This window comes from Zonotrichia leucophrys, unplaced genomic scaffold, assembly GCF_028769735.1.
Source record: "Zonotrichia leucophrys gambelii isolate GWCS_2022_RI unplaced genomic scaffold, RI_Zleu_2.0 Scaffold_425_43725, whole genome shotgun sequence".
Classification (NCBI taxonomy): domain Eukaryota; kingdom Metazoa; phylum Chordata; class Aves; order Passeriformes; family Passerellidae; genus Zonotrichia; species Zonotrichia leucophrys.
Genome location: NW_026992630.1, coordinates 1 through 24,461, shown reverse-complemented (window position 1 = coordinate 24,461; position 24,461 = coordinate 1). Strand labels below are relative to the sequence as shown.

The 24,461-nt window shown below is 47.7% G+C and overlaps 1 protein-coding gene across 1 annotated transcript; it reads right to left on the bottom strand.

The window, feature by feature from the left end:
• Nucleotides 1–694: 694 nt before the first annotated feature.
• On the bottom strand, nt 695–15,380 carry LOC135441685 (olfactory receptor 14J1-like; the record flags this gene model as incomplete). Its single annotated transcript, XM_064701232.1, has 4 exons — nt 695–797; nt 4,706–4,764; nt 14,640–15,260; nt 15,306–15,380. Coding segments are annotated over 4 exons (858 nt in total), but the record flags the coding sequence as incomplete, so codon positions are not given.
• Between the last annotated feature and the right edge of the window lie 9,081 nt (nt 15,381–24,461).

The following is a 24,461-nucleotide window of genomic DNA, read 5'->3' as shown; positions in this document are numbered from 1 at the left end:
TCTGGCAAGAAGGAGCAAGGGGGGACATTTGGAGTGATGGATTTTGCCTTCCCAGGTCTCAGTGACGTGGGATGGGGCCCTGCTGTCCTGTAGATGGATGAACACCAGCCTGCCCACGGGAGCGGGGTAAGAGACAACAGCCTCTGTCCATGGAACTGCAACAGCAGAGAGGTCAGGAGAAGGCTAGGTTTTAAAACACTCTCACCAGCCCAGGAAACATCAATCTAGGACATTTTCTTGAAAGCTGACATTTTAGAGCATTCTTTTATACAGACATGGACAACCAAATACCAAGTTAAACGGTTTAGGCTTTTTCTGGGCCCTGAGACCAGTTGGAATCTTTTCAGCAGTCTGTGCTGTTCCATCCTGTTATAAATTATCAAATCGATAGCCAAATTCAGAAGAAAATTTAGCAAAGATTTATTAATTTCTCTGTGAGACCGAAGTTTGGTCGTCGAAACCACCTCAGCCAAGGGTCAGCGTCAAGCCTGGGATTGGCACTGGGGAACACGGATCTGACCTCCAAATGTCAGAGTCTCTCCCTGTTCATGAATGATGCTTCGCGCAGCAAGTTCTTATACAGTTTATTCTTCCCAAGGCAGAAATGATCGAATGTTGTGTCTCTTCACATGCAGAACCGTGGCTTTACATGTGCAGAGGTAGAAAAAGACTCAGTCCAGGTGTCTCGATGTTGTCAGTCGACTTTGGGGAAGTCAGCATTCACATGCATCAGGGTGGCGCTGTCGATCATCGTAGTAGATGTAATTGTCAAGGTGATAATCACTCTTAGGTGGACCCTGCGACCAAGAGAAGCCAGCGATTATCAGCCCGGAAACTTCTATTCTTATGTTAAAATCCCAACGTTTATCTCAACGAACGTCCAGGAACTAGATATGAATAAGACACTGCTCCTGGCCAGGATGGTCAAAAGATATAGTGTGAATTTTACAATATTTTATACATTAATAGCATGAATTATCTCTATCATATACTACAATCCCTCCCCATTTATATCACCAATTTAATTCATGCTCTCAAATTGCTAAATTTTTCATTTTCTACTTCTACCCGCCACCATTGAGGGTCTTTCACAAACAGAGTGCTCCTTTACACTATTCTGTACTCCCCTTGTGGAACACCCTGTTATCCCATATTATTCACATTTGCTTTTGCTTGTTTCTCGAACTTTGCCAATACTTCAGCGGCATTGCTGGCATACTGCCTTTCTCCCAGTCACATGATTTTAGATGTGTTGCCTCTGGAAGCTCCCTCCGGATCCACAGGAATTATCACTATCTGCATTCCCTGGACCACGGAGTGGATCAGTCTAAAAAAGCATGGAATTAGACAAGGCAGGAATAGGATTCCAGCTACTGAACAGAGCACAAAAAACATGACTTTGTTCCACCAGGCCCCATCAAACAATTTGTCCCACCATGAAGATTGTAAAATCGAGTTCCATTTTTGAACTGGGACATGGGCCACATTTTTGATCTCGGCCACCAAACCTCTTATGGTTTCCCCATAATCATTGATTTCAATACAACATTCTGATTCGTTGAACTTTCCACACATTTCCCCTTCTTCGGCCAGCAAATAGTCTAAAGCTATTCGATTCTGGTACACAAATGCCTGTACCTGGGTGTGCTGCCGACTAAGTAAATCCAGGGCCTCAGAGGTGTGATTTGAAACAATTTCCACCACTGCCTGCTGCCGAATCAGCCAGTTCAGTAGATAAATCAGAGTCCTATACCCGTAGCTTCCATCCTGGGCCCACGTGGCCAGTCCATAATAATCAGTTATTCTTGGCGCCAGCCACTCTTCCTTCTCCCAGGCTTGCTTACCACTTATCACTGGTATCACCTTTTCAGGCTTCTCCTCTCCCTTCTCAGGGTCTCTTATAACGGAGCCCCTAGCAGATTACTTTTTGATTGAGGGAGAGTAAAGAACACTGGCCGAATCATGCCTGAAGTGCATGATCCCTTCCACCTTGGGGGTAACTCACTGTATGCCTTCTTTCCACAAATCCAATAAATTCCATCCAGGGCTTTCCATCTAATGTTTATTTTCCCTGGGTCTCCCCAGTACTTTCTCAGGCCCTCCAAGAATTGAAAAGGGTTGGCTCCAGGATTTTTGACCCAGAAGTCCTATCCTTTTGTTCCATTCACAATTTGTCTCATTCTTCCGGCTCCAGTACCCTGAAGGGCGTTCTGGCTGCCAGACCTTGCTTTTTGTGTTTGAGTTCACCGTCAGGGTAAACACACACGGGGTGCATCCCACCATTTCGGTGTACTCCTTTCCTTCTCGACTGATGCAGATGGTTCCAATCACCCTCTGGTCCAAAATCCATCCCTCAGGTCTCTGTGCCAATTTTGAGACTGTCGGATTGTCCCATTTCAAAAGCTGTTCCAGAACCAAACCTTCCCCTTTCCAAGGTCAGTTTTCTGCTGACTTCAGCCCCCCACAAATCCAGCAATTTGACAATCCCAGTTCAATTGCAGTTTCTTGCATCAGGTCAATGAACAGGTTCCTGTCTGGGGAAAGCAGTTCCCCATCAGCATATTGTTTCTCCAGCAATTCATACTGTTCTTCCAGGGTTTTTAATCTCTCCTGTTCAACTTGCTTTCTCCTCATTTCTGACTCCCTTCGCTTCAATTCCTGAGTTATTTCTCTCATTCTTCCCTCAGGATCCTCACCATCTTCATTTTTCGTGAAACAGACAACCCGATCATATTGCAGGCACACTCTATCATCATTTGCCTCTGCCAAATCAAATATGATTGGTTCTCTGCTCAAGGTAAATTTCCTATCAAATTTAACATTTCCTTCCATCCAATACATTTTCCCGTTCATCATGCATTTCCCCAGCCTCGCATTGTCATAACACAATGGATTCACTTGGTGGTATGGGACAAAGATTGATTCCATTTTTCCCCCAACACACATGGTTCGGTTACATTGGTTACAAATGGAGATTGACATTATTTCTGCTTTTTTTTTTTGTATCTGGTGTTTGTGCTCATCTGACTGCCCATTCCTTAGCCCTGCCTCGCGATTAATACACCAAATCCCTGTTTCCAATTCACACAATTTGACCCTCATGCCATTCTTCCAACAGTACCTGCCAGGTTCCCTGAGACAATCTTCCAGGGCTTGATATGCTGAGGGTTTCTTCTTCCCTTTACAGCTGGGACCACCTGAGTGCAATTTCCATACTCATCTGCGGAGCTCTCATTTCCACCTCTCATCGGGACCTCAGTGTGCAGACTCTGCATCCTGCACATGGCTAGGCTCAGGCCAATCAGGATTCCCACCAGGCGTAGTCCTCTGCCTTTGCCTCCACTCCCTGCGGTGCCACCAGCAGCCAGGAAGACCATCTTCACAGCAGCAGGAGTATTCTTCAGGGAATACATTCTCTGACCTAGCCGCATATCTCCTTTTAAAGGTGCCTCACCGTGAAACCTTGAGAGCATCTGAGCTGCACGGTACCTTGACTGATTTCCAGCACTCCACATCCAGAACCTCTGCCTTTGATCTAAGCTTTCCACGCACCCTGTTCTGAAAAATCTGAAACCACTCCTGTAAATCTAATGCAATGATTCCTAGGCTTGTGGCTAGGGTTAGGATTCGGTCAGTCAGCTCAAGCTCCTTCTTCAGACACTGAGTGCACAACCCCTTCGGCCTCTGTCCCCTTCTACAGTGTACTACAAACACCTCCTGACAATATTCACACTTGAAATGTACAAACGGATAGCATACACAGTCAGACAGTACACAACCTATCCGCTCGCTGTTGGTCATTTACAATGATATTGGAGTTTGAGTTTCAAGTCACCTGGGGAAGAAGTGACTCTCCACTCGGGCGCTTCCTCCTGATGTTCGACTTTCTTCACCCTAGACGCATGTGTCCAGCCTTTCTTCGCCATCCGAATGGCCGTGTCTGTTGTCAGGAGCACAAGAAAGGGACTTTCCCAGTGAGGAGAGAGGGATACCTCCTTCCACACTTTCACAAGCACTCTGTCACCTGGCTGGATTTTGTGGATAGCGAATCCCAGAGGAGCACTCTGAGATACTATCCCTTGTTTCCTGAGTTCCACAAATTTTTGTTGATTGCAACCAAATATGGTTGAATCTGACAATCCTCAAGCCTGGGGTGTCCTGCCGGCATCTCATGTCTATATGGCATTTCATATAGCATCTGAAAGGGTGAGAGCCCTGTCTCTGAATGAGGCATCGTCCTGATATTAAGCAAGGCTAAAGGTAGGCATTTCAGCCAGGACATCCGAGTTTCTAAAATTTATTTAGACAACTGCACTTTCAAGGTCTGATTAATCCTTTCCACTTGTCCTGAGCTTTGGGCATGCCACATAGTGTGGTATTCCCAGCGAATGCCTAGCACATCAGCCATCTGTTTAATAATCTTTAATGTAAAATATGTTCCTTGGTCCAAATCAATGTAATTCACTGTGACAGTCTGTCTGAATTTTCCCTCATCTGCCTCATGATTGTCCTTGGGAGACCACTGAAGGGAAGACCCACCCCTGTCTAGAATATCTGGCTCTGAAGGAGAAAAGTCACACGCCACAGGCCCTGAGACCTGAAAGCTCAGTGTTAAGCTATTGTTTTCACAAGTGTGTTTGCTGTATGCTAAGAAGGGGGCACCGTGCCCTGTTTGCAACAATAGCAGCTCTGGAAGCTGTCCCACCTCTCGGCCTGGCTGGACTTCTCCTGACTTTCAGGTGGTCTCCCATAGAAGACCCTCACCTGTTTTACAACCACCGTGACAGACAGACGGAGATGTAAGAAGCTTCTCCACCAAGGACTGAGACATGAAACTCCTAAAAGGCCCCTCTGCTCCTTCCAAGGACTGGGACTGAAACCCCCAGCCTGGGAGAGGTGTGTGGGGGAGGCAAGTGGACCAAAGTGAGATGTTTGCCTGCAGGTTGTGACCATTGGAGCAAGAAAACAATGGCTCTCACTTACTGCTGAGAACATAGACTACCTGTTACATCTGTTCCATATTGTATCTGTTTCCCCCCTCTCACAATTTTCAGTAATAAAAGCCTCTGAGTTAGCTAGAGCCTTTGAGGTCTCCCCAGCATAGCAGGCGAACCCTCGACTGGACTGGACCAAAGGACTTTGTCTCTGCGTTGGTAGCTATATCCCCTCTCCTTCCCTCTCTCTCTCCTCTTTCTCTCTCTTTTTCTCTCCCTTAATCCCTCTATTGCATTTTTGTTCTGGTTATTTCAATAAAACTGCATTTGATTTGTTTATCACTGCAAACCCCCTTGTACCATGGTGGTTTTTGCACTCTGAGATCATTCCTATGAACCATCAGGTCATCTGGTCACTAGGACGGATCCTGACAGATGGCTTTGCAGAATGGCTGGTATTACTGCATAGCGGTACAGAGTTAATATTGGGGTGCAAGGAAGCAGCATTTTTGAATTTCACTAGACTTAATATGGAATGTTAGGGGAAGAACCAAAGAAGAAAAAGGGAGGGATCAAGGTGGTTTGGAGAGAAAGAGATATAGGAAAATAGAGGAATAATAAAATAAGTAGAGTCAGTCATGCTGAGAGATGCTGATAAATGGTGATCAGTGTGCTTGTAAGGCCCTGCCTTGCACCTGTACCCTGCACTGTTCCACAGTACCCTGTTTCCTCATTAGACTCAATGTGTATTTTCTGACTGCTCTGCAGAGCCACTGGGATCTGATGGAGTAGATGAGAAACCTTTTTGCACACTTGTCTGTGTGTATGAACATGTCAGTATGAACATGTCCAAAGGCCAGATAAACACTGATACATAGGGGGTTGATAAAGGTACCCTTTATCATGGTGTACCATGATAACTTATTCCTTGGGGCTCAGTAATCTAAAGATTTATAGAATGGTAACTAAAGCCTTATGGATAGGCCTTAGTTACCCTTAATCACCCTTTTTTTCCTCTAAAACTACAAGTGACATCAGGTTAGTTATAATTTTAAACATGAATGTCTTAAAAAAGAAGCACCATAAGGCTGCAGGACAATGTCACTTCCCAGTTGTTCTCTTCAGTTATGTCTCAAGCTTCCAGAAAAATAGTTGCATTTAAAAACTCATGGATTCTAACTTGGCCCCTTCTTGGAGTGCCATAGTCATGAATTCCAATGCCTAAAACAATTCATAATTATTTTTACCTTTGTATTAGATATTACACACAAAGAAGGACACCCTTCTATTCAGAAAGGTCAGTTTCATTATATTGAAAAACACAGAAGGATAATATGGGGACTAATGATGCTATATTTTCAAGAAAAAGGGACGAGTATTTATGTTTTGGTGTTCAATAGCCATCCATGTGGACAACATTCCCATATGCCAAGGTATGTGTCCAAAAGGTACAGGGGAACCTGTTCTGCAGAGCCTGCAGGGACAGAGGCGCAGGGCAGGGACACCGTGGGACAGCCTGGGCTGCACAGGGCACAGGGATGGGCAGCAGCTGCAAGACAGCCCTGCCAGAGCCAACTTGGGCAGCACTTTGGCCATGGCTGCTGGGCCTGGGCCTGAGGCAGGAGCAGGAGACAAGTGACCCCTGCAGGCCTGGGGCCTCATTGCCTCCTTGTCCCTGCTCAGCAGCCTGGCAGGGGCCGCCCCATGCTCCTGCCCCTGGCATTGCACATCCCCACATGCCAGTGCCCATCCCAGAAAGAGCCCTGTGCAAGGAGGGAGGGAAATGATCTGCCTGGCCAGGGGCCGGGGCTCAGGCCTTGGCCCTTGGCATTCCTCAAACACATCCAGCTTTGCTCTGCACCAGAGACACATTGGCCTTGTTTGTCCCCAGCTGTCACCACTGCCTCCAGTGTTCTGCTCTAACTGGAACCTGGGGACACTTTCTCAGTTGTGTCCCTCAGTGAGACCCATTAAAACTTCAAGAAAGTTCAGAGTTTCAATTTAACTTTGAGTTCTTGAGAAGTTTTTTGAAGACACTCTCAGGGACTGAGTATGATGTAAACAATATCAAAGCCCTGTGAGAATCATTAAAGTTTTCCTAGTCCAGTTACAGAGGAAGATTTCAAAGAACTTCTAAGAAATACACATTCCTATTTTAAATAAACTATTTGATTTTATTTCTCTTTAGAGCAGAGGTGATTGCAGCATTCTGTGATTGATATTGACCCAGGGTCTCTCCTCAGCAGCTCTGGCCTGCTCACAGAAGCTGTGCCTGGAGCTCTGACCCAGTGTGCACAACCTTGCTCCACATTGCCCAGCCCCATCCTGTCTGTCCTCACTCCCCTGGGCCCTGCTGTGCTTGCAGAGCTGGCTGCACTCAGCCTAAGAGGGGTTTTCACTTTTTGGGGTTTTTTGAATCAATCTGAAACACCACAGTTTCCCCACTGCAAACAGACACACTGCTCAGGTGGGTGCCAGCCCCAGGTGCCACCAAAGCCACTGCAGAGCTGCCCTGGGCCAGCTGTGAGGGTGGATCATCAGCCCAAGCTGCACTGGGCACTGCAAGGGGCTGTGGCCATGGGCAGTGCAGGGACCCCACTGCTGGGTTTGGCTGCCACGGCCACCGAGAGAAATTAAAATGTCCTTGGAAACATCGGGGAGGACTGGGACATACTGGGGAACACTGGGAACGCTGTGGGAGACACTGGGACATACTCGGAGTGACACTGGGGAATTCTGGGATAACCTGGGAAGAAGAGGAATGCTGAGGGGGAATCTGGGTGGAGTGGAATGGACGCTGGAGGTCCACTGAGACATTCTGGGACATAACAGGACATATGGGGAGTTATACTGGGACCAACTGGGGACACTGCGGAGAAGACTGGGGACACTGGGGCATCCTGTGGAAGACACTGGGAGGAACTGGGAACGACTGGGAATGAACTCAGGTGTTTTGGGAGGGACTGGGCTGTACTGGGAGGATTTGGAGCAGCACTGTGGTTGTGCTGGCTTCTACTTGGGAGGAACTGGGCTGTTCTGGGGTTGTACTGGGGCAGTAGTGGGGATGAACTGATCTCTACTTAGTGGGACTTGGGAAGTTAAACAGGCAGTTTCCGCCTACACCACCTCCCATTTTCCGAGGCTCCCGCCGATCACCGACCGCAGCCAATCAACGCCAGGGAGCCAGGTCTCATGGCGGTTCCTAGATGGGCGCCATATTTTATTTTTGCATACAACTCCCGTCATGCCCCGTGGCCGGATACAGCCTCATTGGAGCCGAGACTATAATGCCCGTCATGGCCCGTGCTCCACAGAAACCCGGGATCGCCCCCCCATCTGTCCTATAAATGTCTCCCAGACCCTCCAGGATCCCTCAGTGCCCCCTCACCGCCCAGTCGGGACCCCCAAAAGCGTCCCGCACCCCCTGAGTGCTCCCAACCCCACAGATGCTCGGTACAGCCACTTCTGGGAATTCATCTCCTCTCATCCCCCGCAGCCCCAGAGCCCCTCAGAACACAGTTCCGTCCCTAAATCTCCTGCCGTGCCCCGCGCCCTAAAGAGCCCCGTTAGAGCTCCCCGAGCTCCCCTCAAGGGCTCCCGAACCGTTTAAGTTCCCCCGAGGATCTCGAGTCGCGGCTCGGACGCAAAAGTGTCCCCCAAGTGCCTTCCTGGACCCCCAAACGCTGCGTTTCAACTACTTCCGGAACTACAGTTCCCATCATGCTCCGCGGCGCAAGTCCAGCTCTAGTCCACTCGGGACTTCATCTCCCGTCATGCCCCGCGCCCCTCCGAGAGCCATTGCAGCTGCGTCAAGAACTCCCGTGATGCTCAGCGGCCCCGTTACACTGTGTGATACCCGCGCCTTCAACTCCCATCACACCCCGCTGCCCAGAGAGCTCCCCGCCAAGGGTCCGCCCGGACCCCGAAGGGCTCCAAATTCCCCTCCCTGACCTCCAAGCGCCGCCCTGGACCGCCAGGTGCTGTCCCTGGACCCCGAACTGTCGCTCAGAATCCCTGAGTGCCCCTCCAAGTGCCCACCTGGCACCCCCAAGTGTCCTCCAGATCCTCAAGTTCTCTCGGAATTCCCTCCCCAGACCCAAAACTGCCCCAAATGTGACCCAGAAATGTCTCCATGAACCCCAAAGTGCCCCTTCTTGACCCTGTATTGTAAAGAGACTATAAAAAAGGTGATAAAAAGTCTACAAATATATCTAATTTCTGGAAAGAGGAATAAATAAATAGCTACTGGAGTTTAATAAATTAACGAAGGTGTGAAAAACGCCAATCACTTGTTTTTAAAATTTTAAAAGTTTAATTGTAATAAAATTGTTATAAAAATATCAATACAATTAGAGTAATAATAATTTTTATAAATTGAATTAGGACAATATGAGACAACAAAGACAAAGAATTACGGACGTCCAGGTGCCTTTTATGGGCAGCATGAGCCCAAAAAAGGACACCTGCTAATAAAGGATTAACCCCTAAAAGCAATAGCCTGTGGCATAGTCATGCCCTTCATACATGATGCATAAATTCCATTCAAATACAGGATTCTGTCTGGTCATCAGCAACTTCTTCCTTCTAATCCTAACAGGGCCTTTGAGGCAGGAAGAAGTTTGTTTCTTCTGATAAGAGGGTAATAAATTCTTTTTCTCTGAAAGATTTAGGTGTCCTGGGGTTGCTATCTGGTGCAGGTGCCTCATTCTTTTCTTAAAAAATCCCACTAACATATGGTAAATACCTGCATGGAGCCATATACTATGCACTTTTCACAAAGTGAATTGTGTTAGTTTGAAAGGTTGAGCATTAATTTTCTTGCCTACTAAAAATGTAGTGATTTTACTACAAAAATATAAAAACTAGGTAATAAAATCCAATATTGTTGTTATAAATATAAATAAATATAAAAATATATAAATAATAAAATGGTAACACCAAATAATGTGTTACAGAATAAAAAAAAAATTTAAAAAATTCCATTAACTTTTCTGGGTGTTTTGGGATCTGAGTCCTAGGGGGTCATGGTGAGGTTGGGCGTGAGGAGCAGGTTTGCCAAACCAGCTCAGCCTGCAAGGGGCTCATTCTTCTCCCTGCCCAAACCTCCTAAGGAGACATTCAGCATCAAGATCACTTGGGGAGTGCTTCCATCCCCTCTTCTCTGAAATGAAAAGTAAAAAAATGCACCCTTGATTAAAAACCAATCATGATGTGCACTGTGGAATCTCCCTCCTGAAGACAACTCCAAACTGACTCCAATCACTGCACAAGCCCTGGAGACTCAAAGACAATGGAAGGGAGACAAAGAGCTCCTGAGGGCTTTCTGTATTTTAATCAGCCCCACGCTGGATTTGGGGCTGGCTCCAGGAGCGTCAGGCACACTGAGAGGGATGAAGAAGCTGCTCAAGGAGTCAGCAGCAAAAGTCCAAGTGCCTTGGAGCATGGCTGGGCCCCAGGGAGGGCAGGGAGTGCCAAAGGCTGCCCAGGGCCTGGTGAGAGCAGGTCCTTGAGGCCAGGATTGCAGGGAGCCCAAGGCTCTGAGCAGGGAACTGCAATGCTGAGCAAGGCCTGGCTTGGCTGCAGGAAGCAGAAAGGCCAAGCCCTGAGCCCAGCCTGGGCCAGCAGGGCCTGTCCCTCATGGCTGCCTCGGGGCTCTTGGTGGGCCAGGGGGATGTGAGGGGCAGCAAGGACAAATGGCATCAACCTGCAGCTCCTGCCAGCCTACCCAGGGAGGCCGAGGGAGAAGCAGAGCGCAGCCCCTGGCAGGAAAGTTCCTCCTGTGGGGCCTCCAGAGGCGCTGCCTGAGCCCAGGGCACAAAGGCCTGGGTGCCTGTGGCCCTGCCAGCCCTGCCGAGCCCTTGGCCATCTGTCCTGCAGGCTGTGCCCTCTGGGTGTGCTGCTCCTCTGCCCTGGCCGGCTGCACTCGCCCATCTCGCTGTGCTCCAGCATTTCTCACCCAGCGTTTCTGTGCCCTCCCTGGGCTCCCTGCACCCAGCACTGCCGGCTCCTGGCACACAGAGCCCGGCCATGGCCCAGCCTCACGCTGCCACACGTCCAGCACCAACATTCTGCCCTGCGAGGGACTTTGCTTTCTCCTCAGCTCCAGCCTGAACCTTCCAAGGTGCACTTTGGGGAGGTTTCCTGCAATTCCCACTGCCAAAGAAAGCTCTGTCTCCTGCTGGTCACAAACAGAGAAGGGCTGGTGGGAGATGTGGTTGTCAGAGTCTGTTTGGGGCACAGTGACCATAAAATTATTGATGTTTTTAAACATTCTGTGAAAGGTAGAGCATCAACAAATCTTCTACATTGGATTTTCAGAGAGCAGACCAGACATTGGCCTACTAGGATTGATTTGGCAAATACCAAATCAGGTACTGATTTTTTAAAGGGAAACAGCCTTTTAAAACAAAGGATTCCAGGAAGGATTGACACACTTCAAGAAAGAAATCTTGAAAGTGCAGGATCAGCCTGTCCCTCTGAGCCAAAAAGTGAGCTAGCAAGGAAAAGGACTGGCCTGGCTGGACATGGAGCTTTTTCCAGGAACTCAATGGAAAAAAGAGGGTTCATCATCATTGCACAGAGGGGCAGGCAACTCGCAAAGTGTTTTAGGATGTTGTTGGGTCATGCACGTCCCAGACTGCAAGGCAAGATGGATTCTATTTGCCATCTCTATGGCAGTTGTCAAGTGGGCAGTTTTCCTTATCTCTTCCACAACCACTGCTCTCTCAGGGGGAACATCTGCTGATAATGGGCTATTGAATGTCACTGCATGGCTGATAAGAACTACAGCATCCCATTGGGAGATGCTCTTCCCAGAGGGAGGCGCCAAGCATTCCTACCTGGATATAATCTTGAGTTTCTGGAACACCAGCACAACTTCTTGATGGGATTTCCCAGAGGAACAGCAGCTGCCTCCTCCACTGGATCTTCAGAGGAAGAATACACCCTTCTACAGGATCCCTGCTCCAACAGAACCACCCCTGACACTCCAGGAGGACTGCAGCCACAATTCAAACTGGACTGCTGCCAACAGCCTGACTGAGAGGGTGTCAGGTTGTGTTCTGACTCTGTCAGTGTTGTTTTCGTTTAATGCATTGTTCATTTATCTTTTTACATTCCTTCCTAATAAAGAACTGTTATTCCTGCTCCCCTAATTTTTCCTGAGAGACTCCATAATTTCAAATTGATAACAATTCAGAGGGAATGGGATTACATTGTACATTTCAGGGGAGGCTCCTGCCTTTCTTAGCTCACACGTGTCATTCCAAACCAAGATAATGCAGAAAGAAAATTAGAGAGGTGAAAGCGTAATAACTGCTGGCCTCTTCTTTGGACGATATTAAAAATATATTTTATTAATGCATTAATGGCAAAAAGAGGGGAAAGGACAACCTCCATTCCTTAGTGGGGGGGATATGGTTACCAAAGATAAGGAAAGGGCTGAGGTACTTAACCCCTTCTTTTCCTCAGTTTTCAAGAATAAATGAAGTTGTCCTCAGGACAAGTGTTCTCCTGAGCTGGTGGATGGGCACAGGGAGCAGAACAGCCCCACTGTAATCCAGGAGGAAGCAGCTGGGGACCTGCTGACCCACTCAGATGCTCACAGGTGTTTCTGGGAGCAGATGGGATCCATTCCAGGGGATGAGGGAGCTGTGGATGAGCTCCCCAAGCTGCTCTCCATCATTTACCATCAGTGCTGGCTTAGCAGGGAGGTCCCAAAGGACTGGAGGTGCCAATGTGTGCCCATCCCCAAGAAGGGCTGGAAGGAGGAGCTGGGCAACTCCAGGCCGGTCAGCATGACCTGGGTGCCTGGCAAGGTTATGGAACAGATCACCTTGAGTGCCATCCCAGGGCACCCACAGGATGGCTGAGGGATCAGATCCAGCCAGCGTGGATTTCAATATCTGCATTGATGATCTGCATGAGGGGACAGAGTCCAGCATTAGCAAATTTGCAGATGACACCAAGCTGGGTGTGAGCGTGGATCTGCTTGAGGATAGGAGGGCTCTGCAGAGGCCCTGGACAGGCTGGATCCAGAGCCCAAATCCAACAAGGTGAGGCTGAGAAAGACCAACTGCTGGGTCCTGCACTTTGGCCACAACAACCCCTGCAGTGCTACAGGCTGGGGACAGAGTGGCTGGACAGCAGCCAGGCAGAAAGGGACCTGGGGGCACTGATGGACAGCAGGCTGGACACGAGGCAGCAGTGTGCCCAGGTGGGCAAGAAGGCCACTGGCCCCTGGCCTGGATCAGGAATGGTGTGGCCAGCAGGAGCAGGGCAGGGATCCTTCCCCAGCACTCAGCACTGGTGAGGCCACACCTCGAGTGCTGTGTCCAGTTCTGGGCCCCCAATTTAGGAAGGCCATGGAGGGGCTGGAGCGTATCCAGAGAAGGGCAACAAGGCTGGTGAGGGGTCTGGAACACAAGTCCTGTGAGGAACGGCTGAGGGAGCTGGGGTTTTTTATCCTGGAGAAGAGGAGGCTCAGGGAGACAAGGCAGTGTCAGGGCAAAGGTTGGACTTGATGATCTCCAAGGCCTTTTCCAACCTTGCTGATTCTGTGATTCTCTGGAACCACCCTTGGAGCAGTTGCAACAGCGTCTGCAGTGGGACAGGAAACTCCCAGCTGATGGGAACAAACTTTCTGGCTGACTGCAGAGGCCACGACAAACCTGAGTGGTTTCCCTGGTGTCCCCCAGCCCTTGCTGGCCCCAGGGGCTGATGGCATTTGTGCTCCCTCAGGTTCATGTCCCCACACCAACAGCATGGGGGTGCTCCCCCTGCTCTGTGCAATGCAAACAGGGGCTACTGAGTCAGTGCTGCCGTGTCTGTGCCTGCAAGGATGGGGCACCTGTGTGAGCTGGGGGAAAGGCCGGATCTGCAGAAGGGGAATGTTGTTGGCAGCTCCATGAGGACGCTCTGGGACGCTGCCCTGGGCTGTGCAGTGCACTGGGGATGGATCAGCCCCTGCTCTGCTGCTCCTTCCCATCTGCCCCAGGGCCTTTGCAGAACCCCAGCCATGCTGTTTGCCCCCAGCCTGCCTACGGCCAGCCTGGGGCTGCTCACGGGGCTTTTCTGTGCTGAGCATTGGCCTGGCCGTGTTCTTGAGAGAGCCTGGGCAAGGAGCCTGGAGCCCCCAGGCCCTGGGCTGAGGCGTCAGCGCTGCCCCAGCAGTGCCCATGGCCTGTCCCTGCTGCAGCCCCGGCACTGCCACCCCCAGGGCTGTGCCCGGCCCCGAGAGCACTCAGGCCCTACAGCAACACCAGGGCCACCAGGGCAGCAGGGCAGGGCCACGGCAGCAGCACTGGCAACACCAAGTTCTGCTGCTGCTGGGCACAGCTGCTGTGCCAGCACTGATCTGCCCCCAGCTCTGCACACAGACATTGCTGCTGCTGCTCCAGAAAAGGGAACAGAAGGGGGATCTCCTGTGAAAACTCTGCTGGGAGATCCTTAAATTCTGTTAAGGCCACTACGAGACCAGCTCCTCATTGACACAGTGTGAGGCCACAGTGAAGTTTGGAGAATGAAAAGAGGAAATTGCAGAAAAAAATGGCTATGTTTTAGGGAGAATATTAAAAAATGAAAACAGAATAAAAATCATAACCAATCCAACAAGAAGTATCAAAGATTACTTTTATTTCAAGAGATACGCAGAAATTGGCTAGCAGTTTAATGTTTCCTAAATGGTCCACTCATTAGTGTCCACACTGCCGCCTTGAGCTCCTGGTTCCTGAGGCTGTAAATGAGGGGGTTCAGGGCTGGAGGCACCACGGAGTACAGAACTGACAGGGCCAGATCCAGGGATGGGGAAGAGATGGAGGAGGGTTTCAGGTAGGCAAATGTGCCAGTGCTGAAGAACAGTGTGACCACGGCCAGGTGAGGGAGGCAGGTAGAAAAGGCTTTGTACCGTCCCTGCTCAGAGGGGATCCTAAGCACAGCCCTGAAGATCTGCACGTAGGAGAAAACCATGAACACAAAACAACAAAAACCTAAAGAAATGGAAAACACCAGAAGCCCAAGTTCCCTGAGGTAGGATTTGGAGCAGGAGAGATTGAGGATCTGTGGGATTTCACAGAAGAACTGGCCCAGGGCATTGCCATGGCACAGGGGCAGGGAAAATGTATTGCCTGTGTGCAGCAGAGCATTGAGAAAGGCACTGGCCCAGGCAGCTGCTGCCATGTGGGCACAAGCTCTGCTGCCCAGGAGGGTCCCGTAGTGCAGGGGTTTGCAGATGGACACATAGCGGTCGTAACACATGATGGTCAGGAGGGAAATCTCTGTTGAAAAGAAAAACACAAAACAAAACAGCTGAACAGCACATCCTGAGTAGGAGATGTCCCTGGTGTCCCAGAGGGAATTGTGCATGGCTTTGGGGACAGTGGTGCAGATCATGCCCAGGTCAGTGAGGGCCAGGTTGAGCAGGAAGAAGAACATGGGCGTGTGCAGGTGGTGGCTGCAGGCTACGGCGCTGATGATGAGGCCGTTGCCCAGGAGGGCAGCCAGGGAGATGCCCAGCAAGAGGCAGAAGTGCAGGAGCTGCAGCTGCCGCGTGTCTGCCAATGGCAGCAGGAGGAAGTGCCTGATGGAGCTGCTGTTGGACATTTGCTGTGGATGGCCATGAGGACCTGTTCATGGAGAAATGGACAGTGAAGTGTTAGAGGAGATATTTGTAACCAAAATCAAACCATTTCCTATACACCCTCCTCTGTTACACACATGGATTATTTTAAATATTAATTAACAGGCTTCTATTTTTAAGAGGTTCTGTGTTCTGAGGTTTTCTGATTGAGCTTCCCCCATTTGTCTCCTGGTATTCTTGGATATCAGAAACCCTCTAGATTTTTTCTTCACTCAGGGACAACAGAGCAAATTCTTTGAGACAAAATAATGAGAGCAGAGTGAGGGGAGATGGTCTCTCATTCTGACCTATTCAGAGTTTCTCTGGGCTTTAACCTTTCTCAGGTGGAGAGTGATCATCTTCCCATGTTTTCCCTAAAATGTAACCAGGTACTGCTGAGAAGAGATGGATCCACCACAGCCCAGCTCCACATTTGTAGCCAAGGACTCACATTGCTCATTTCACCAACCCAGCAGCATTTTCACTGTCACAACATCTCTGCCTCTCCCCATCAATCTTACTACTCATAGATGCTCTAGGACAAGTTTGCACCCTGATTGAAGCTCCCAGCTTGCACTAAAATCTCAGAGACTTCCCAGTGTCCTTCTGATGTCATTGGATTGAGGGAGATGCAGGTCCTTACCTGGCTGCCCTGACAGCATTGCCCAGAGCCGGGCACTGGGAACAGCATCACCCAGAGCCAGCTGTGCCCCCTCCAGAGCCCCCAGGGCTGGGCAGCTGCTCCCAGCCCTGTGCTCTGCAGAGGGAACTGGGCCCGGGGCTGCAGAGCTGCCCCACAGCTCTGCTGCAGCTCTGCCTGCACAGGAGGGGCTGCACGCCTTGGAGTCCCGGCCCTGAGGGCAGAGGCTGGGCTGGGGCACAGGAGGGAGGGGGCTTGTTCAGAGGGAGAGACTGCACTGGAGGGGATCCTGTGGGCATCTCTAAACTCTCCCTGCCGCAGCATTGCTGGGGTTTGTTTTCTCTCATTGCCCAATCTTCCCTCTGCTTCCTGGATATTTCCGTCCTGCAGGTGTTTCCCTGTGCCTGATCTCTCCCTGCCAGCACTCACAGACCCCAAATCTCTGTGCACTCTCCTTAGCCTGGCAGAACCCTGCCTGTGTGCAGGGCACTGGCTGGGGCAGGTTCTGTTTGCAGGTGGGACAAAGGACAGCTCAGACTGAGCCTGATGGGTCCAGCAAAGGGGCTGCTGGTGCTGTCCATGAGCAGAGTGGCTGAAAGTACATTAGGGATCTCCTGTGAATCTACAAAACACAAAGATAACAGTTCCAATGTCTCAGAAACTTGTAAAATTTCATAATTAATAATTCATAACCAATCTTTAATATTAATCCACCCACTCCCTGCCATTCTCCAATATTAGGAAACGGAATACAAATGGAAATGTTCTAATTTTTAATTAAATCCTTGTATTGGAATTCTTTTATGACTGACCAGCATTCCTCAGCATGTCAAAGCTTCATGAGCATTTCACCTCCCCTGCACCAGAAATATTCAGAGTTTTACTCACAGAGTCTGGAGGCATTGGGATGTTCCAGGTTTAGGAGATGGCTCCAGGAGCTGCAGCTGCATTGTCCTGCAGCCAGAGGTTCCTATGCCAAGGGCTGGCAGCGATTCTGCCCCAGGCACTTCTCAGCACCTTACCAGCCCTGACTGATTGAAGCTCTCTGTGCCTCTGTGCTGTGCCCAGGGTGGCTGCAGGCAGTGCCCCAGCCCTGCTGGGCTGGTAGAGGAGCTCTCCTCAGGAGAAATATCTTTTTGAAGCTCTTCTTGGTTTGCAAGGAGCTGCCTCTGGGCCAGAAGCCCAGCCCAGCTCAGCCGCACAGACACAGCACAAGGACTTTAATGAGCCTCTTGGGGATTTGGTGTTGTTTACATCAGACTCAGTCCCTGAGAGAGTGTTCAAAAAACTTCTCAAAAACTCAAACTTAAATTGAAAGTCTGAGGTTTCTTGAAGTTTTAATGATTCCCACAGAGAGGCACAACTGAGAAAGTTTCCCCAGGTTCCAGTTAGAGCAGAACACTGCATGACAGCTGGGGACAAGCAAGGCAAAGGTGTCTCTGGTGCTGAGCAAAGCTGGATGTGGTTGAGGAATGCCAAGGACCAAGGTCTGAGCCCCAGCCCCTGGCCAGGTGGATCCTGTCCCTCCCTCCTTGCTCAGGGCTCTTCCCAGGATGGGCACTGGCATGTGGGGATGTGCAATGCCAAGGGCAGGAGCATGGGGCGGCCCCTGCCAGGCTGCTGAGCAGGGACAAGGAGGCAATGAGGCCCCAGGCCTGCAAGGATCACTTGTCTCCTGCTCCTGCCTCAGGCCCAGGCCCAGCAGCCATGGCCAAAGTGCTGCCCAAGTTGGCTCTGGCAGGGCTGTCTTGCAGCTGCTGTGCCCTGTGCCCTGTGCAGCCCAGGCTGTCCCACGGTGTCCCTGCCCTATGCCTCTGTCCCTGCAGGCTCTGGGAACGGGTTCCCCTGTACCTTTTGGACTCATTCCTTGGTATATTGGAATGTTCTCCACATGGATGGTTACGGATCACCAAAGCATAAATTCTCATCCCTTTTTCTTGAAAATATAGGATGATTAGTTCCTGTATTATCCTTCTGTGTTTTTCATTAAAATGAAACTGACCTTTCTGAATAGAAGGGTGTGCTTCTTTGTTTGTAATATCTAATGCAAAGGTAAAAATATATAGGGATCATTTTAGGCATTGGAATTCATGACCATGGGACTCCAGGAAGGGCCCAAGTTAGAATCGATGTGTTTTTAAATCCAAGTATTTTTCTGGAAGCTTGAAACATAACTGAAGAGGACAACTGGGAAGTGACTTTGTCCTGCAGCCTTATGGTGCTTCTTTTTTAAGAAATTCATGTGTAAAATTATAACTAACCTGATGTCACTTGTAGTTTTAGAGGAAAAAATGGGTGATTAAGGGTACCTAAGGCCTATCCATAAGGCTTTATTTACCATTCTATAAATCTTTGAATTACTGAGCCCCAAAGAATAAGTTATCATGGTATACCATGACAAAGGGTACCTTTATCAACCCCCTATGTATCAGTGTTTATCTGGCCTTTGGACATGTTCATACTGACATGTTCATACACACAGACAAGAGTGCAAAACGGTTTCTCATCTGACTCCATCAGATCCCAGTGGCTCTGCAGAGCAGTCAGAAAATACACATTGAGTCTAATGAGGAAACAGGGTACTGTGGAACAGTGCAGGGTACAGGTGCAAGGCAGGGCCTTACAAGCACACTGATCAGCATTTGTCAGCATCTGTCAGCATGACTGATCCCACTTATTGTATAATTTCTCTATTTTCCTATGTCTATTTCTCTCCAACCCCCCTGGATCCCTCCCTTTTTCTTCTTTGGTTCTTCCCCTAACATTCCATATTAAGTCTAGTGAAATTCAAAAATGCTGCTTCCTTGCACCCCAATATTAACTCTGTACCACCATGCAGTAATTCTGGCCATTCTGCAAAGCCATCTGTCAGGATCTGTCATAGTGACCACATGACCTGATGGTTCGTAGGAATGATCTCAGAGTGCAAACACCAACACAGTACAAGGGGGTTTGCAGTGATAATCAAATCAAATGAAGTTTTATTGAAATAACTACAGCAAAAATGCAATAGAGGGATTAAGGGAGAGAAAAAGATAGAGAAAGAAGAGAGAGAGAGGGAAGGAGAGGGGATATAGCTACCAACGCAGAGATGAAGTCCTTTGGTCCAGTCCAGTCGAGGGTTCGCCTGCTATGCTGGGGAGATCTCAAAGGCTCTAGCTAACTCAGAGGTTTTTAGTACTGAAAATTGTGAGGGGGGGAAACAGATACAATAGGGAACAAATGTAACAGGTAGTCCATGTTCTCAGCAGTAAATGAGAGCCATTGTTTTCTGGCTCCAGTGGTCACAACTTGCAGGCAAACATCTTGCTTCGTTCAGCTTGCCTCCCCCACACACCTTCCCCAGGTTGGAGGTTTCAGTCCCAGTCCTTGGAAGGAGCAGAGGGTCCTTTTAGGAGTTTCATGTCTCAATCCTTGATGGAGAGGCTTCTTACATCTCCGTCTGTCTGTCACGGTGGTTGTAAAACAGGTGAGGGTCTTCTATGGGAGACCACCTGAAAGTCAGGAGAAGTCCAGCCAGGCCAAGAGGTGGGACAGTTTCCAAAGCTGCTATTGTTGCAAACAGGGCACAGTGCCCCCTTCTTAGCATACAGCAAACACACTTGTGAAAACAATAGCTTAACACTGAGCTTTCAGGTCTCAGGGCCTGTGACGTGCGACTGTTCCCCTTCAGAGCCAGACATTCTAGACGGGGGGGGGTCTTCCCTTCAGTGGTCTCCCAAGGACGATCATGAGGCAGATGAGGGAAAATTCAGACAGACTCTCACATGACCCTGTGACTCACGATTGTCTTGAAGGGATCTTCATCAGCAGAGCTCTGGAGTGTTGCCGATCAGTCTTGCCATACGTTGGTAGCATATCTGGAAAAGCAGCGACAGTATGAGAGGAGAGAAGGAAAAGAGAAAAGGAGGGGAAAAAAAAGGATCAGAAAAATAAGGGGGAAAAGGGAGACAATAAACAAACTTAATTAATATTGATTGTCATAAAAATTTTCACAATTGGTTAATTAATTAAAACATTATTTTTATAACAATTTCAAAAAATTGTTAAAACAAATCACAAATAATCAAAGCAAAAGCAATAAACAATTCATAATATAAGCATTAAGTTAAAAAAAATTCTAAAACAATTCACTAAAAATCAAAAATTATTTTCACAAAATCATAAAAGAAAATCAGGATTACTGTAAAACACATATACTAAATTCATAATTGCTTTGTGCCAAATGTCTTGGGGATTTCTGCAGTGAAGGGGAGGGACATCAGCCAAATTGTCTGCATTAACTGTAGATATCAATCTTGTCAGCTGTTTCACTATCTTCTAATTCATAATGACTAGGATTGCTGATAAAAATGAAACCAAACAGAATTAGTATCAAAAGGATAACAATGGGATGACACACACACTGTTCAGGACACCTGTGGCAGTAGGAGACCACCCAAAAGAGTATCCCACCACCCGTGCTTGGCATCTTTCTTCACTCTTTCCGTGACACGGTGTGTCTTACATTGTGATGAACAGTCACCAGGGTCTTCTGTCTGCTTTCCTTGATTTTCTCGAGGATCTCAACCAAGTTCTGATGGAGCAGCAGTTGTCTTACCAAAGTAAGTTTCATCTCAATAGGAGTAGGCATCAGTTTGTGAATCATTGTGTAGCTAGATTGCAATAGGTAGTGAGAAGTGACTGGGGCTTCACAAGAAAAAGTCACATCCTGAAATCTTAGTAAAGTTACAAGCACAGAAATTTGAATGATTTTTAGTCTCTACTACATTTTCTACAAGGACAAGATCACAGATAGTTCTAAGGCATGCACATCCATTGCCTATGTATATAGGAACTGTTTCAAAAGCCTCATTAGGACAAATTTTAAAATAACAGATATTTGCTCTGTATCTTAACAAATGTCTTGAGCTATGATTGCATTGCTTTCACAGATGAACTCTTATTGTTCTGGGGCAATACAAGATTCCAAATTAATAGTTTACCATTTCTTACCAATTTGACGGGCCCATTCTCTATGTTCAGAAAAAATAGAGAATGGCTCCGTCGTAATTCAGTTCTAGTGCTATAAAAGGGAAAATCACATGCTCTAAGGCATTGTGTATGGTTAACACAAAAACTGTGGCTGTATTTGAAATGGGGTCATAGGTCAAGTTTCACTAGGTTCCACCAGGATTGGAATTCTATTTCAAAGTCAGTGGCACTGTCCCAAATTATTTTCCAAATTTCAGTGAGAAAAGTGCTTTCTCACCTTCTCTTATAATTGAAGCAGAAACTGACTGCATCTACAATTGTACCTGGATACAGCTGAGAGCCAAAGAAACATTGTTTTGTGTAGCACCGAGTGTATCAATTATGAATTTGTGATCATTTACATTTACCTTCTCCCAATTTGGTAATATGTTTGATAGCAGCCACTGGTGTGTTCACAAAAGCCAGTAAGAATGACTGCAGTGGTTGCTGTAATTTGATCAAATCTCTAATTGTGACAGCCAATTTATTCAAGTTCAATTAATTCACATGTCATGTGTAATATCATCACCTGGTGTTACCATAAAGGGAAGGGAAAACATTATTTCTGTTGTCCATCACTAGTGTTATCATGGTTTATCAGGTGTTCATGTCGCTCGGAGCTCTTCTGAAAAAGTAAACACAACAGACTCTGCCATGAAAAGGCAGAAAAAGTTAGAACAATGGAATGGTCAGAGAACTTTTGAACAACAGTGGTACTTCCCTTACAGCAGCAGGGGGTCCACCAAAACCAGGTTATCCAGAGTAATGTGCTGGGTTCTTGAAATCATCTGGTCTCTGTAGTGAAGGAATTATGCTTGGAGCTGTCGGGCAAAAAGCAGTGATTTTGGAACACTCATTTACCTCCCATCTAAAGTAAGAGGTGTGAGAAGTCCATTCAGCCTTTTCACCTTCTGCCCAATCCTGCACACTTTTGACAGTAGAGTGAGAAACATTATCAGATTGAATTTCCTGTGGTTTTAGGAAAATCCCAAACCATCCTTGCATTGCTTTAACTGTATTATCTCCTGCAGCTCTTTTAAAAGCATCAGCCTGGACCAACCCAAATATAAACATAGCATAGGACTTGGTGTCAATACAGACAAGAAAGCAATTCTGTCCCTCACTTTGGAAAATACTCCAAACAGTTAACAGTTCCCCAACCTGGGCATTGTCCTGTTCCTTTCTGTTAGCAGAAGCGGGGGAGAGAGGAGGGGTTGCTTTAGTCACAGAGGCAAGTGTATTTTGGCTGCTACCCAAGCTCCCAGTTTCTTGGATTGCCCAGTTCTCCTCCACCTCCCTGGGAGCCAAGTCAACCACAAACAACCCTTTCCAGGTAGTGTACCTTTTCTCAGCATCTTTGAAACCATGGGAATAAAAACCAACAGGCTTTGTCCGACCCTCAGGACCCTGCTGCCAAATGTGTACTAAAAGCTGTGAGGAGGCAAATCCCCACTCCACATGAAAGGGGTCTATAGGATGGACAGGGTCCAGTGCCTGATGAGCTGTCACTTCAAAAATCAGCGATTGCAATGTTTCCTTCTGAGAAGAAGTCCAATCACATTTTATTCGTTTTCTCAGCAAGTCGTAAAGGGGAAAAAAAGGGTCATTCTGGTTACTAAGAAGTTTATCTGGTCTTTCTATAGGAGACATAGCTTCTATGGTTTTCTGAAGGAGAATTGCTGTAGGTTTAAGTGTTCCTGGAAGCCCTTGAGTTAAAGAGGTCAAAATTTCAGGCTTTAGAGGTGATTGGATTGGAGATTCAAGACCAGGAATTAATTTATTTTCATGAATGAATTGCAGGCAGCCGGTTTTATGAAGGTTTTCCCAGAGTTGGTCGGGGGTACAGACCAAAGGGCCTCTTCTTTCCATGGGGTTAAGCCCCCCTGCCCAATTAGCTGTGTTCTAAGTTAGGGACCATGGGATGTGTCTGTCTGCTGTTGTTAGGAGCACCCCATGTCCCCAGCACTCACCGGCTTCTTGTTCTGACAAAAGAATCTGATCTCCCCCAGTGAGAGACACTTGACAAATGTGTTCTGTTTCAGATTTTTGAGGGAGAAGCCCGTACTGCTTTGCAAGTTTTGTAAATTCAGTAGCAGTGTACGGGATTTCTTTACTAGTTTTGTGCGGGTTAAGATCTTCATTATTGATAAAGTTGCATTCTGTTTTACTTAGAGGTTTTATGTTGTTACAGCAGTGTTTCCCGCAATTTTTCATCGGGGCTAATTCTTTTTGAGGGCAGTTTTGATTAATGTGAGGAGTTTCTTTCTCCTCTGCTTCCTTTGAGGAATCAGAGTTCTGTGAATCTTTAACATGTTCCTCTCTCAGGGCAGCCCGTAACAAGTTATTTACATTTCTTTCTTCATCCAATTGTTTTTGCAAAACTTCAACTAGGTTTTGAAGGGAGTCAATGATAGCATTTTCCTCACTTTTTCGCTTAAAGCGAGTTTCTATGGCTGCTGTTAGGCAGGCGCCCAAGACTGAACAGAGGATGATTTTATTTGATCCCAGTTTGAATTTTGATTCATGTTGTAAAGAAGATATTCTATCAATAACATTTTCTAAGTTAAACTAATTGCAGCTTGCCCATTCTTCTCCCCCCTGAGAAGGTGTGGCGTTGTATTTAGCAAGCAGAGCATAAAATTCAGCTTTACCTTTTGCACTGAAGTTTTTAGTCATTTTGTGAGGGGACCAAAGCTACACCAGGGAGTTAACTTAAGTTACACAAATCACACAGCCTTTCCACTGTCCCCTTGCTTCCCTGGGTAGTTGAAGAGACAGAATCAGTCTGGGAGGCTCTGTGAGGTTGCTTCAAATTTGTCTCTTCCTTCCCAGACAGCACAGATACGCACTCACATGAACACACACACACAAATGTTTTCTTTGTGAGGGGACCAGAAACCTAGAACAGGGAAAAAGCCACTCAGCCTTCGCTGGGCTGCCCCTCGCTTCCTGTGTAGGTGAAGGGACAATATCTGTCTAAAAGGCACTGCTTAATTACTTCAAGTCTGCCCCTTCCCTTTTAGACAGTCCAGGTACACAAAATAAAAAATACAGCAGTAAAAAACAGTAACAGGTTCAAATTCAGCTCAAATACAACAGTAACAGGTTCAGATTCAACTCAAATACAACAACAACAGGTTCAGATTCAACTCAAATACAACAACAACAAAAGTATCAATATCAATATTAGTAACAGCATCAATATCAGGATCAGGAGAAGTATCAGTGTCAGTGTCCGTGCCAGTAAGATCAGTAACAA